At 42.2% G+C, this 17,140-nt stretch overlaps 1 protein-coding gene across 2 annotated transcripts in view; it reads right to left on the bottom strand.

Moving 5' to 3' along the window:
- The window catches only part of gabrg2 (gamma-aminobutyric acid type A receptor subunit gamma2), a 97,692-nt gene that overhangs the window by 17,933 nt on the left and 62,619 nt on the right, over positions 1–17,140 (bottom strand). For both annotated transcript variants that reach the window (XM_022676372.2, XM_022676373.2), the window contains exon 7: positions 4,827–4,979. In XM_022676372.2, coding sequence (XP_022532093.1) covers positions 4,827–4,979 — 153 coding nt within the window. The remainder of the gene's footprint in view (positions 1–4,826; positions 4,980–17,140) is intronic.

Here is a 17,140-nt window from a genome sequence, read left to right as displayed (position 1 = left end):
ACACTCCACACCACACACACTCCACACTTCACAACCCCACTCCACAGCCCACACCACACACACTCTACACACCACACACACCCCACACCACACACACTCCACAGCCCACACTACTCACACTCCACACCACACACTACACACATTCCACACCACACATACCCCACACCACATACTCCACATCCCACCCCAAACACACTCCACACCCCACCCCACACACAACCAACACCACACCACACACTCTACACACCCCACACCCCACGCACTCCACACCACAAACACTTCAAACCACACATACCCCACACCACACACGCTTCAAACCACACATAACCCACACCACACACACACTCCACACCACACAAACCCCACACCACACACACTCCACACCACACACTCCACACTTCACACCCCACTCCACAGCCCACACCACACACACTCTACACACCACACACACTCCACACCACACACACTCCACACCACACACTACACACATTCCACACCACACATACCCCACACCACATACTCCACATCCCACCCCAAACACACTCCACACCCCACCCCACACACAACCAACACCACACCAAACACTCTACACACCCCACACACTCCACACCCCACGCACTCCACACCACAAACACTTCAAACCACACATACCCCACACCACACACGCTTCAAACCACACATAACCCACACCACACACACACTCCACACCACACAAACCCCACACCACACACACTTTAAACCACACACACTCCACAACTCACATAGCCCACACCACACACTCCACCCCACACACACTTCATACCCCACACCACACACACTTTAAACCACACACAAACTCCACAGCTCACATACCCCACACCACACACACCCCACCACACACATACCACACACCACACACACTTCAAACCACACATACCCCACACCACACACACTTCAAACCAAACATACCCCACACCACACACACTTCAAACCACACATAACCCACACCACACACACACTCCACACCACACAAACCCCACACCACACACACTCCACACCACACACTCCACACTTCACACCCCACTCCACAGCCCACACCACACACACTCTACACACCACACACACTCCACACCACACACACTCCACACCACACACTACACACATTCCACACCACACATACCCCACACCACATACTCCACATCCCACCCCAAACACACTCCACACCCCACCCCACACACAACCAACACCACACCAAACACTCTACACACCCCACACACTCCACACCCCACGCACTCCACACCACAAACACTTCAAACCACACATACCCCACACCACACACGCTTCAAACCACACATAACCCACACCACACACACACTCCACACCACACAAACCCCACACCACACACACTTTAAACCACACACACTCCACCCCACACACACTTCATACCCCACACCACACACACTTTAAACCACACACAAACTCCACACCACACATACCCCACACCACACACACTTCAAACCACACATACCCCACTCCACACACACTTCAAACCACACATACCCCACACCACACACACTTCAAACCAAACATACCCCACACCACACACACTTCAAACCACACATAACCCACACCACACACACTCCACACCACACACACTTCAAACCACACAAACCCCACACCACACACACTTCAAACCACACATACCCCACACCACACACACTTCAAACCACACATACCCCACACCGCACACACTCCACACCACACAAACCCCACACCACACACACTTTAAACCACAAACACTCCACAGCTCACATAGCCCACACCACACACACTCCACCCCACACACACTTCATACCCCACACCACACACACTTTAAACCACACACACTCCACAGCTCACATACCCCACACCACACACACTCCACCCCACACATACCACACACACTTCACACCCCACACCACACACACTCCACACCACACACACTTCAAACCACACAAACCCCACACCACACACACTTCAAACCACACATACCCCACACCACACACACTTCAAACCACACATACCCCACACCACACACTCCACACCACACAAACCCCACACCACACACACTTCAAACCACACAAACCCCACACCACACACAATTCAAACCACACATACCCCACACCACACACACTTCAAACCACACATACCCCACACCACACACACTTCAAACCACACATACCCCACACCACACACACTTCAAACCACACATACCCCACACCACACACACTCCACACCACACAAACCCCACACCACACACACTTCAAACCACACAAACCCCACACCACACACAATTCAAACCACACATACCCCACACCACACACACTTCAAACCACACATACCCCACACCACACAGACTCCACACCAAACAAACCCCACACCACACACACTTTAAACCACACACACACTCCACAGCTCACATACCCCACACCACACACACTCCACCACACACATACCACACACACTTCACACCCCATGCACTCCACAGCACACCACACACACTCCACAACACACACACTCCACACCTATTACACACAACTCACCCCACGCTCCACCACACATACACCACACTCCACCCCACATTCCAAACACACCACACCAAACACACTCCACAACCCACTCCACACCCCACACACTCCACACCACACTACACAACTTAGTAACTATTTGACAAGCCAACTTAAAGTTCGTTCACGAACTTTGCCTTTTCTAGTTTGTTATTAATTACTGTTGATTTTTAACCGATCTATGCCTTTAATTTCTAACCAAAATTCAACATCTGTACGGAGTGAACATCTTTTTCCTTCTACAAAAGGTTTCACCCATGAAATGAACCATATATCATGGCAAAGAACAACTAAAGCTTTTAGATGGATACTTTTAAGTTATCATGGAACTATAGAACCCTAGATTTAACTAACAAAGCATAATGCACATCACCATTCCTGCCTATCAGCAAATGCTCCTGAAAATGACCTGAGGCTAACCTAAACCTGTTAGCATTAAACGAGTTCAAGTTGGAGTTCATGCTAACTGTCTTTCAAGCTCCTACCAGATTATTAGCAACGTTAGCATTTTTAGGTAAAGTACTCAAGTAATGGACTCTGGGATAAGACTTTAGGTTCGAGGTCAATCCGCTGAAAGGGTGAGAGAGTGCTGACTATGACAATTTAAAAACACAAGGATGCTTGAAGGGGTTTTGCCTACTGGGGACAAGGGCAAAGTCGGGAAGTCCACAGATCCTTTAAACCCTCTCCTTCAGCTCCTGGCAAAGACAGCACCTGCATCAAAATGCTGATGGGGCACGGTCCTGCTGTGCTGCATAATTAATGCCTTATTAAGATATGCATAAGTAAAGAGAAAAGAGACCCACGGCAGACAAGTTTCATCCAACCTGACCGGCATCAGAAAAAATCAGAAGAACCATCTGCCTAGCTGTTCAGAGGGAGCAGGGCTGGACCACCACAGCTTTTACACGAACACGAAGGAAGAGCTTAATTAGTGACAACCTTCACTAATGAATTCCACTGGAAGGAGGCTCGGCGTATGGCAGTGCTCGGACGAGGTTGGCTGATTATGAAAATGAAAATGAAAGCCCTGGCGTGTGAAGCTAAATATAGAAAAGATTATTTCTTCTTTTTTCTTGTTTTTTGGTGTGATGCTAAAAGGATGTGTCCTAAACAAGGTCATGTTCTCCATGAAGTAAAATTGTAGTCAAGACCATCAAAGGCAACTTTGATTCTAGGTCAACATTGGGAACAAAGTCAATTAGACCAAGACCATGAGTGGACAAAATCAAGTAAAGGCCAACCCCAGCAAAGGACATGATCAAGTGCAGACCATGATCACAAGTGGACGAGATAAAGTCAAGACCCCAATCAAGAGTGGGCAAGATCAAGTCAAGGCCAAGTGAAGGACACTAGGATTGAGAAAGACAAAGGGCAAGAATCTCAAGACTATGAGTCTAGAAGAAAAAGGAGACTAAGTCAAGACAATGATCAAGATTGGCCAAGAATAAGTTATGTTCAAGGCCAGTGAGGTCCAAGATTAAGAGTGGGTGAGACTGGTTAAAACTCCAGGACTGGATAAGGCAGACTGAAGGTCAACACCAGGACTGGGTAAAAAGAGGTTGAAAAAAGCAAGAACAAGTCAAGACCAAGACCAGGAATAAAAATATCAAGTCATAACCATAACCATAACAGGATTGACCAAAATAAGACCAAAAACTGGAGCGGATAAGAAAAAAAAATACCTAATCCAAAATAGACTAGACCAAATACAAGGCTGGGTGAGGCCAAGTCAAAAACACAATCAAGAAGAATGGAGAGCAAGTGAAGGGAAAGCCATGGATTGCGTAAATCCAAGTAAAGAACACGACCAGAAGTGCAGTAACTGGTCAGACTTTTACCAGTAATGTGTATCACAATTTACTGGTTCTGTGATTGCCTGTAACCTTCTTCAGGGGTATTCTTGCATCATGTCTAGTGATTTAATGCAGGGCCTGGACCTACTGTGACTCTTACCAGAAAGAAGAACCTACATTGTGAAGGCAAAAAATAGTGGGCACTGAAAACTTTTCTTTCTACACTAGTGATCCTGATTTTACAGAGTAGGGAAAAGTCTGGGGTCTGGAGCCGAAGTCCCCCAGAGTTTATTGACTTCCCTGCTGACTAAACCTGGTAATTAGCAGGTGAGCTATTAATAGGAATTTGTTAGAATTACCATGGTAAAAAAAACATATTTAGATTGTTTTTGTGTATATACAATGATCTGTTAAAAGTGTTTTTTTCTTAAATGTTTACACCTACCTAAAGACGTGCGGGCTGGGACGGCATCCTTGTTAATCCAGAAGGAAACCCAGGAGAGCACAACAATGAGGGTGCAGGGGATGTAGGTCTGAATCGTGAAGTAACCCATTCTCCTGCTCAGTTCGAAAAAGACGGTCAGCACCACGTAGTCACCTAGAGAAAACAGGAAGACAGTAACACAGTGAGTAAAACAAGGTAAGGACACATACAAAAGAGGTCCCATAATGCTTCAAGATGGGAGTTGACAGTTGACAGTTATTTATTATTTATCCACCCTTTATTTCTCAGTGAAGTTATCCATTCATAAGCTTCTTGTTCAAATTTCCCATTTTATAGTAAATTGTGAAGCAGTGTCACGAGTCAGAATGTAACTGCTGCATTGTTTAAGGTGGGAAGGCCAATGTAGATAGCTAGCTACTAAAATGTATGCTTGTTATGTAGAAAACACACAAAATTCATTAAAGTACATTATGCAATGTTAATGCCAAAGTCAAAGTCAAAGTGGTTTTTATTGTCATTTCAGCTATATACAGAGTACACCGTGAAACGAAACAACGTTCCTCCAAGGACCATGGTGCACATAAACACAGTGTAGACAGAACAATAGTGCAACAGTACAAAAGTGCAGACAGACAATACAACACAATGCAGACAAAGAATAATAAATAACAAGAAAGTGTGCAAATTTTGCAGTGTGCAAAAAAGACCAGGTGAGGTAGTAATTACTCTATTACACAGTGTGCAATAGAGTCCAGTGAGGTAGTAGGGTTTTTAGTGCTTTCCATTTTCTGGGGTAAGTGGGGTAAGAGTGTGTGTGCATGTACAGAAAAACCATCAGTTCAGTCTCTGCAGTTAAGGAGTCTGATGGCTTGGGGGTAGAAGCTGTTGCAGAATCTGGTCGTGCTGGACCGGATGCTGCGGTACCTTCTTCCCGAAGGCAGGAGGGAGAATAGTTCGTGTGAGGGATGAGTGGGGTCATTCACAATGCTGGTTGCTTTGCGGATGCTGCGGGCGGTGTAAATGTCCGTGATGGAGGGGAGAGAGACGCCGATGATCCTCTCAGCTGTCCTCACAATACGCTGGAGGGTCTTGCGGTCAGAGACGGTGCAGGTCCCAAACCAGGCAGTGCAATAGTACTGCCTGGTACTACCGCAATGCAATAGTATTCGTACTATAAAAAATACTCTGTGGGTTTTTTTGATTGCTTGAGCTGCCCCCTTGGCAATGATTTCTCATAACCCTTCATTTAGCTTGTGGCTTTGAACATTTTCCATTTGGAGGCCATGTATCTCTAATACTTTACCCTACCCCTCTGTCCCAGGAATCTGGAGACTCTACCCCTCTATCTCAATAAAAATCACCACACCTTACCCCTCTATCCCAACCAGAATCTGGAAACCCTACCACTCTATCCCAGCAACAATTCCCACAACCTACCCTCTATCCCAACGAAAACTTCCACAACCTACCCCTTTATCCTGATGGGAATCAGGACACACGACCCCTCTATCCCAACAAGAATCGGCACAAGATACTCCTCTATCCCAACAAGAATCAGGACACTCTACCCCTATATCCCAACAAAAATCGGCACAAGATACCCCTCTAACCCAACAAGAATCAGCACACTCTACCCCTCTATCCCAACAAATATCGGCACAAGATACCCCTCTATCCCAACAAGAATCAGCACAAGATACCCCTTTATCCCAACAAGAATCAGGACACTCTACCCCTCTATCCCAATAAGAATCAGGACACTCTACCCCTCTATCCCAACAAGAATCTGCACACTCTACCCCTTTATCCCAACAAGAATCAGGACACTCTACCCCTCTATCCCAACAAGAATCAGCACACTCTACCCCTCTATCCCAACAAGAATCAGCACAAGATGCCCCTCTATCCCAATAAGAATCTGCACACTCTACCTCTCTATCCCAACAAGTTGGACACCCTTCCCCTCTATCACAGGAAGAACTCAGGTTTCTGCCATTCAGACATCCAGGCATGGCACAATTGATTCACTTAATTAAACTGAATTCCAGAAACAAACTCACTTAAGAAGCTTCAGATCTTACGAGGAACCTTGATGCTGTGTTTTGTGTATAAAGAGCCAATGAAGAAAGTAATGTGAGACACGTCCAAATTTGCAGAAATGCTTTGCCAAGTGGGTGAAAAGTAAGGAAATGTACCCAGAGAGAAAACCCTGCAGAGATTAAACATTACAAAACAACTACCCAAACAATATTACACACAATGCACCATACCAGGAACCTGGCAATGTTTCAGAAGGCTGGTATTCTGACAAAAGCAGCTCACGCAGCTCTCTAAAAGGTGCTTCTGGAGAGGCTCAAAAATTAGGCTGCATTACATAGCAGCTTGATCTCTATTATCTGTTGTTTTCAATGTGGTCTTTATACAACACTTATCTGAACAGTTCTTGCTCCTAAACTGATGCTAATGCACTATTAAGGAGTTTTAATTGCTGATTTTTATTTTCCTTTTGACGCTATAGCAGCACCCTCCTGACAAATGTGATGCAGATGTAAAAGTGTACAGATTGACCTTTTGGTTAGTCCATTGTAATAACCAATAAACTATATATCATTATAATTATTTTGTTCAGAATTTGATTTTTCTTTTATAAAAGCCAATATCCATCTTGTACTAATGAGTATGCTTGAGGTCACAGTTTATTTTTATTGCTATTTCATAATGATTTAACAAATATAAAATCATTGACTTAGTGTTGCATGGTTTGTTTCTGGCCTTTAAATTAAATTAATTGGCTTATTTAATGAACCATGAGATCATAGGTTGCTCCACTGTAATAGTGTATTGTACAGTACATCATCAATGTATGCAGGCCTATATAGTGAGTGAGGGAGTGTGCGAGCGAGCGAGAGGAAGAGAGTGAGAGTAAGTTAATGTGTTTGGCCTGTTTGCTCAATTCCCAAACCCCCTCTCTTACTCTCTCTCTCTCTCTCTCTCTGAACATTGATGGGATCATTAGACAGGAAGTGCACCTGCGGCGGCTGTATGATGTATAAATGTATGTTTTTCTGCTGACTGGGCAGTCTCTGGTCCCGCTGGTGAGAGATGTTCACACGGTACCGGTAACTCGGCTGTTTGTTCTTATTAAGAAGTGCGGTTTTGACGCCCCTCGGCTGCCCGGCGTGCCCTTTCTGCCCACAGTCTGCTTGTTACTGCTCAGATCCAGCTAACTCAGCAGGGCCACCATTAATAATGCTAATGGCCTTCAGCACAGGGAGTATCCTACACCTTGCCGTAACCCAGCTGGACGCCCCCACTATCTAGTTTTAGAGAGACTCATTACCAGCCACAGCGGACCTGTGGAAATTGTTATTGACACTCCCAACACCTCCTCTATTAAAAATTCAGACACAGCTGAGCAGGGATGGTCAATAGTGATCCTATGAAGCCTGAATATTAGAGCTGGAACCTGGAATGCTTCAGTACATTTTGTGTCATCTGGACAAATCTTTTATTTAAAAAGAAAATCTTGGTAACATACCTTGTAGTAACCATCATAACCATGCATAATTACCCACTTATAGTGACATACATAACATCTTGATCTTCATAAAACATGTTTTTAAAATATATGCTATATTAGTATGCTTAATGTTTTTATGAACAAATTTAATTACAAGCATGACACCCTTCTTTTGTACATTTGTATTATATAATGTACTGTGTAGATTGGGGAGAATAATAATATTTGAAACACTGCTGATTTTGCAAGTTTTCCCAGCTACCAAAAAATAGAGAAATCAGCAATTTTTTCTTATAAGTACATTTCTACTGTGAGAGGGTTAAAGATCCATACAATCCATATACAAATAAAAAAAAAATCCATACAATTTATTTGTGTAATTTTTCAATTACCTTTAAATTGTATAAAATAATTATTTGATCACCTCATTCCATCTTTTTTTCACTCACTTTATAAATTCTAGCTGTGGTCTCTAGTATGAATGAATGTCATGTGAGCTGTTTTTTGTGGAAAAAAGTGCTCCGGTGATCCGGTACAACGCTGCTTTAGTCTGGAGGAGGAGTGGCAGGAGAAACCCTGCTAAGTGCAGTTTAGCCACTGACCTAATCTTAGAGTCTCTGTAAAACGCCAAATCCACCGGAGATCCTATGTAAACCTAGTCCAGGTCCAGAAAGAAAAAATCCACTGAGCCGCAGCAGAGCCGCCCAGTGCACATACAACTCAGAGAGACCTATTGTATTTTTATTGGGACACACAGCAAACCTACGTCTGACAGCATGTCTGGAAGTACAATCCTGGAGAAACTGGGCTACCAATAGTAACAAGGACACTAGAGATGAATCAGAAGAATCAGAGAGGTGCACCTGTTGTCAGTTTAATTTCCGAGAAAGCAGGTTAATTTAATTCATAACTAGACAGATTTGTTTTGTATTGAAATTGAACTGGCTTTATGTTATACTGTGATGATTGAAAAATGTGTTCCCATTTATTTATGTTTGAGCAGTATATTTTAATACTCTTTTATTTGAAAAAAAATCATGAATCCCAATACTAGGTGTTCCAACACTTTTTTTGTTTTTATAATGTTTATCTATATATCTACATCCCATCTCTGTGGCAAACTGTGGTTAAGGAGCTGCTAGAATGTTGAATAAGGTTTTCAAATTAATCAGTAGTATTGATTGGTTGATCACCTGTTCCTCACGCAGTGTTTTGATGCTTTTAAGGCAGAACATCTCCCTGTCTGCTACTCCTGCCGTCTGCTGCCGTCTCTCTCAGACACTTTTCTCTCTCACGCTTTTTTATACGAATGAAATATTGATCATTGCTCGGCGCTTTGCCATTCGCCCCTTCAGAGGAGCGTACGGAGGAGCGAGTGAAGTAGCTGTATCATCTTCCCCTGCTTTTCTCTCTCCCGGCTCCACCACATCAAAGCCACCCGAGCTTGTGTTTTCTCTGTCTTTTTTCAGCTTTTTTCCCCTAATGAGAACGCAGCGCTGCACCTCAAAGCCTGGATCTGCCTGGAGATCTCGTCTGTCAGACGCTTCCTCCTAATGGAACAAATGGTGGAGGTGTAAAAAAAAAAAAAAAGAGGCCTGTTCACCTTTCATCTTCACACACACCAGGAGTGCTATTGCAGTCTTCTCTGGTGGTGGATGATTGTTTATTATATATTTATATATATAATATATATACACATATAAATTCCCCCGTTCCCCTTCTCTACTGAGAAGCATCTGCAAAGCCCCTCAATCCATGAAAAAGAAAGAATCTCTTCATAAAGAAGGAGGACGGATGTGTTAAAAATAGCTCCAGCTGCCAGCAGGGGGGCGGCAGCTTTAGGAGGACCTGAGGCGATCATGTTTTGAGTTTAAATTTCAGTAAAAAATTTGATTTTCACTGGCTGTTAGCAATACACAATCAATAGCTGCTCTGGGAAATTAACACATCATTTGAGATCGTGCATAATAATGTCTGGAAACAACATTTTTAATGTTATGTTTATTAAGGTATCCCTTTCCAAGAAAATGCCCCAAGTGTTCCAGTCTTTGTCTTGACTTGCTCTTGTTAATCTTAATCTTGATTGGACTCAATGGGGGCCAGTTTCCCAGAATTAAGGGATTAAGGCAAGTCCTGGACTACACAGTATTCTAAATGGAGACTGGGAACCCAGCCCAAAATGTCCTAGTCTTGGTCAACTGAAACATGACGCCTTTTGGTTCTGACTCAGAGTTAGTTTGTCATGGTGTCAGTCTAGACAGTTTCTCTGACTTGGTCTTGTTTGTTCCTGGTCTCACTCTTGACTCGTTGGTCAGTTTCCCAGACAGGGATTAAGCATAGTCGTGAACGTTTTCTTCAAATGGCAAATATCCATTCTAATTCTGTATAGTCCAAGATTAGTCTTTATTATCCCTGTCTGGAAAACTGCCCTGGTGTGTCTCAGTCTTAGTCTTGACTTGGACTCAAACACAATGAGTCTTGGTCTTGGTCCTCACTTGTACTAGACTTCTACAAAGCCTTGGTCTTCTCCTAGATGTAGTCCTGACTCTAGATGATCTGACATCTACAATGTGCCCTTGCCTTGGACTAGACTTCTAAAAAATCTTGTTTTTGACTTGGCACACTGTGTTTTGGTTTCTGTCTTGATTTCAACTCAAGTTTTTTAAACCATTGGTTTTGATTTTGAATGCTTCTTGGTTTTGATCATGACTAAGACATGACTTGCTCAAAGACTTGACTTTAAATTAGACTTCAATGGTTGGTTCTCTGGCGAAAATGAAAGAATTCAAAATGCTGTGTAGTCCAAGATTAGGCTTTTTCCATGTCTGGTAGTCCTGGTTGACTCCTAATCCTGACCTGGAATGAAACTGATGTGTCCTAGACTTGGGCTTGACTCTGTCTCACCTCTATTAGTCTAACCTACAACACTGCCACTATTCTTACTATCCAACCATTAGACAAATAAACAGGTATCAACATCTTCCTTCGTATTTTGTAAGCTGGAAAACGCCTTATTGAAAATCTAACCATTACCACACTAAAGCGTATAAAGAGAATCTACTGTTTAACAGCAGCAGCTGCAGTTATACACTCCCTTATACTCCTTCAGTACCAGCAGGAGTCTTTATGATGTAGTGCTAAAACTTGCACTGTGTGAAATGCCCACAGAGCACCAGGTTTAGGAGGTGGTGAGATATTGAGTACAGCATCGTAATGGTGATATCACATCTTTCTCTCGCAAGCACTTTGGAGGGAATTTCTCCATCATAATCTCCTCCCCCTATGGAGTTATGAAATGCAATAATAACTTGGCAGCAAAGATCATTTATCAGCTGAGCATGGTTTAAAACCTGCAGGACTCCGGGGAGAATGGAATTAAGCAAATAACATGGCTACCGCCTCCTCCGCCGCAACAAGATTACACCCGCAAATAAGAATTTTCGCCCCGTTTTGCAGCGAGAACGGGGTTATTTGAAGGCGGAACTGCTGAGGCATCACTCCAGGGTCTGCACTGGGGCCTGTTCATGGGAATACCTGCACATTCATATTGCACAGGCAAACCAGCAGTGCTGACCACAGGGAGAAGTTTTCTCGGCCTATTACCCAACGTAATGACGCTGGGGCAGCAGCAGATCCCAGCACACTTCCTCCAGGTGAGATCATGTTAGCCAATTCCTGCAATTTTAGTCCGTCAGCTGTTAAAGGTAATGGGTTGTAGATTAAAGCAATAGTTCAAAAGCTCATCATTTTCACCAAAGTTTACTTCTGGAGCACTGCAGCAGCTAATCTCAGTTCTTTGTAGCTATAGGGTTCTTAGAACTGAGATTCAGCTGCCACTAAGAGCAGCGATTCAACTCTATTATATAATTTTTACCAAGCACTGGAGCTACGAATTACACACTAGCATCCAGATCTGGCCTTTACTTTCTACCTTTTTTTATGAACACATAGCATTTAGCTGCCACCCTACCTGACATTGTTTGACCTCTGACCTCATTCAAGGTCGAACTTAACAAACACCAATTGTCACGCCGCCTGACTCTCCTCCCACACCTCCGGACTCTATTTCCCAGAATCCTATGGTTTATGACATCCCCGTCAGTCGCTCTCCTTCGCCCAATCACGTTACGCTACAACGCTCAGATTCACCTGTGTTCTGAGGAAGTTCCGGGTTATGCTCATCATGTGTTTTGTATTTAAGGCTGCATTATGTAAACTATCTTTGCGAGGTATAGTCGACTTTGGTTGCATTCTAAGCGTTTTCTCATGTGTTCTTCTAGTGTCTTCTCGTTACGACCCTACTTTCTGGTTTATCGGTTTATGTCTCTTGTTCTGCCCCTTTTGGATTTGATGTCTGGTTGTACTGTCTTTTGGTTTCGAACACGGACTGTTTATACTACTATGGCTCTGATATTTGGTGAGATTATTGTTTGTTTGGCTCTGGTATCTGTAATATCTGGTTATCAGCCTGTAAATAAACCAGTCTGTTCATTTTACTCGGCAAGCGTCACTCCATTCTGTCTGGCGTTACACCAATAAATGTGTTGTTTTAGGTTAGTAAAACTTACATAAACGTCTCACAAGGTATTTTGAAGTATTCTGGGCTAGCGGTAAAATACAGCCCCTTCGTCTTCATTTTGGTCCAAAAAAGCGGCAGAAATACATCCCTCTTGTGAGCATGCACTGTAGATTCATTGCTGCTTACCCTGAGTTTTTTTGTTTCTCTGTGGACTTAACACGTTGACTAAAAACCATAATGTTCATTGACTGAATATAAAATTGTAAATTGGATGGTAAAAATGATGCAGGTGATGGCTCAATCTATTTTTATATTCACAGAACATAAGTGAATAAATGTTTTTGTTACAGTGTCTAGCTGCCACCCTAAATTTGAAACTATCTACCCCATGAAACTTATATTTAACTGTGACTCTGGGCTGGCATAGAGCTGCCACCCAAAAAAAGTAAGGATTCAGCTCACTCACTAGACATAATTCAGCTGCCACCCAGAGCTGATAGTCAGCTGCCAACATCAGCTGCCACAAAAAATAAAGATTTAGCTGTCACCCTATCCTGACTTTCAGCTGTCATCCTGTGAGCTGTCATTTATCTGCTACGTAATGATAAGATTTAGCTTAGATTTAAAATAGTAAAATATTAAATACAGCTGCCACCCTAGGGACTATTCATCTGCTGCTTAAGGATGGCATCCAGCTGCCACCCTAAAATCTAATATCTAACTGCCACCCTCATTACCATTCAACTGCCATTTTAGCTATCATTCTGTTTAAGAGACAGATCTGGTATACAAAACTCAGCTGCCTGTCAATGCTGGCATCCAGCTGCCAACCTAGTTGAGCTGAGCTGACAATCAGTGAAGGTGATATGCAGATGATATTCAGCAGCCAATCTGACAACTATTAGCGGCCATTTAGATGGCATTAATCCTGACACTCAGACCTGACCTGACACCCTAGTTACAGTTCAGCTTCCAGTAAGTAAAAGCTGACCACTAAAGTTAACATTCAACTGTTGCTTTAAGTTGGCATCCAGCTGCCTTCTTGGCAATTAGCTGTAATGCATAACATGGGTTCAGCTGCCACTCTTGTTTCTATTCTGTTGTCCTAAATAATTGGCATTTCAATGCTACAAAAAGCTAAAATTCAGATGCCACCCAGAATAAGAGTTGGGATTCAGCGGACACACTGTATAGTATTCAGCTGCCACTTGCAGCTGATGTTTTGTTGCCAATTCAGCTATTATCCAGTTCCCTCAAAGAACTGAGATTCAGCTGCCACCAGAGCGGCAATTCATCTGACAATGACATTCAGCCACTATACGAAAACAAGATCCATCATTTTACTGTCATCTAGATCTAACATTCAGATGCCACCCAAATATGCCATTCAGCTGCTCGACAGAGGTGATATTTAGCTGTTACTCAGAACTGGCGTTCAGCTGTCTGAGCAAGCTGGCATTCAGTTGAGATCCAGAGCTGCTTGGCATTCAGCTGCCTGTCTGTACTTTACTTTTTGCACTTTAAAGAAAGGTTATCAACACAACAATCACCGCACAGCGCTAATGAACACTTTTTAAACTGAATGCTCTGGACAGCTGAAAAATAATGATCTGCATTTCAAAAAAGACAAGATACAATCAGCCAGGGGAACATAACGGACCTGGATGCTCCAGCTTAAACAAACTGTTAAGCTCCAGCATGGAAGATGAGCAGAGTCTTCAATGAAAAGGAGAGAGAAGAGGATAGTTAATACACACACTATATCCATGGTAACATTATAGCAATCAACTAGGATACCAGAGAAAGAAGCTAACAACCACTTTGGAAAACCACAGCAACCACCAGGGACAGCATACAGTAGCAACCACATAGGAACAGAACTGCAACCATCTGGCATACCATGGCAACCACCTATCAATCACTGAGCAACATCATAGCAACCAGCCAGCAATTCCATAGAAACAGCTTGGCGCCTGGAATACCGTAGCAACTATTTATCAACTTAGTTGAAGTAACTGTCTTTACTGTTTAGCAAAGGCTTTTCACTAGACTTTGGAGCATTTCTGTGAGAATTTGATTGTATTCATCAGCAGAAACAGTGTTAGTGAGGTCAGGATGTTGGATGGTCACAAATCCACTGTTTACCAAACTCCCCAATTCAACAAAACCATCTAAAGTAAAAGTATTATGTGAAGCACCATCATACCAGACAGCAGTTCCAGACCTCCACAGTTCAATGCTGGAGCTTTACTCTCCTCTAGCCCACGCCTGGCAGTAGGAATGCTGGCAGTTGGTTTATGTTTACACATCTGCTCCAGAGAGTCCTATTTTATTGGCAGTACTTTTCTACTACAGGGACCGGAGTAGAAAATACAAGTTATGTGTGTGAATTTGCACGTCTGTATCCACAAAGAGTCCAACTGACAATAAATTGCTGGATGCAATAGTTAAAAAGGGATGTCCACAAACATTTGGACCTATAATGAACAAGCAGGATATGAAAACAATTAAGACAAATAATGTTAAATAATAAAAGGAAAAAGGGAAATGGAAAGATAGAAGCAGTGAGCATATAAAAAACATCTGGAACTGCTGCCGATACTCCGTTACTCAGAGGATGATGAGGATGAGGAAAGTGTTAGAAGGATGATGTCCTTAGATCTTCACAGATAACAGGCCTCAGAGGAGATGCTCTCATTGTTTCGGTTGTCAGAGCAATCATCTTCCTCCGACAGAAAGTGAGCAAAAGCTAACGGATTCAGATTACAATAAAAGGATTAATCTGACACATACTGCAGAAAAGCATTCCATCCTAACAGCTCTGAAAACACAAACAGCATCACTAATAAACCATCAAGATCTTTAAACATGCACTTCACTTTCTCAAAACATCTCAAAACAGATTAATGACCAAATTAGAAATTATATTTTGAATAGATCTAATAATTACAACATTAAAGACAGATGATAATATGATGTCAAAATATTTATATTCCTATTTGATGGTAAATAAATACTGTATTTATTATTAAAGCACTCCTTTCATCTAGTGTTTATTAAATACTAAATAATTCATAGAGGAAACAACCGTGGATTCAATGCATTCAGTGGATAATGAGTACAAACTATTTATATTTGTAGCAGAATATTTTATAGTAGATTCTACATAATCTATAGAGGATACTAAATAATCCATAATAGATACTGAATAATTGAAATCATATAATGAGTAATTTATAGTTAATAATAAATAACTCATAGTGGATACTGAGTATACTTGTCACGTCTGGTGCTGTTAGCTCCTCTGTCCCTTCCACACCCAGCTCTAATGGAGGTTCTCAGGTCAACAACTACATTACCCAGAACGCACCACCCGCTGACATCACGCACTCACCTGGTCACGTGACACCTCACCTGCTTCCTCCAGGAAGTCCTGAATACTGATTACTGGCACTATAAAAGAGCACTCCACACAAACACCCACGCCGCGTATTGTAGGTTCTCCTCTTTACAAAGCGTTACTTTATCTCTTGTCTCAGTTTATCTTGTGTATGACCTTGCCTTTGTTTTCTCGACACCGATTATTGCCTTTGCCTCTGATATTGGATTGTTTGTGTATTACCTGGACTGTGTTTTCACTACTGCCTCTTGGATTACCTCTGACATTGGATCTCTCGTGTATGAACTCTGGACTGTCTCTTGTTTATGGTATGGTTTTGTCTACATTGCTCTGGTTTCTGGTGATTAACTGTTTTCTGTATCAACCACGTATTACATCTGTTTATTGTTATAATAAACATATATTTTTATCAGTATCTGCACGTGTCTGCAATTCTGTGCTCATCATGACAATACTATAGTAGATTCTGAATAATTCACTGTAAATACTAAATAGAAAATTGATACTGGCTACTAAATAATGCACAGAGAATACTGAATTAATTATAGGGCTTAGCGAATAGTTATTAGTACATACTGAATAACATGTAGTGGATACCGAATACTTTACAGTGCATACTGAATGAATTGAATAATATTTCATAGTAAATACTGAATAATTAATAGTTAACACACTGAAAAATCATTTGACGATACTAAATAAATCATAGTGGAGACTGCATAATCATACAGGGTTACTGAATAATTCAAAGATGATAAGATTTAGTAGTTAAATGCAGACATAGAATCCTTTAGAAATACTAACTAATTAAAGTTAATACTGAATAAATAAGATGAATTAATCCATAGTAGATTTTGAATAATTCACAATAGATA

This window comes from Astyanax mexicanus, chromosome 17 (genome assembly GCF_023375975.1).
Source record: "Astyanax mexicanus isolate ESR-SI-001 chromosome 17, AstMex3_surface, whole genome shotgun sequence".
NCBI lineage: Eukaryota > Metazoa > Chordata > Actinopteri > Characiformes > Acestrorhamphidae > Astyanax > Astyanax mexicanus.
The sequence above is the reverse complement of the archived record's forward strand: the minus strand, read 5'-3'. Positions and strand labels throughout refer to the sequence as shown.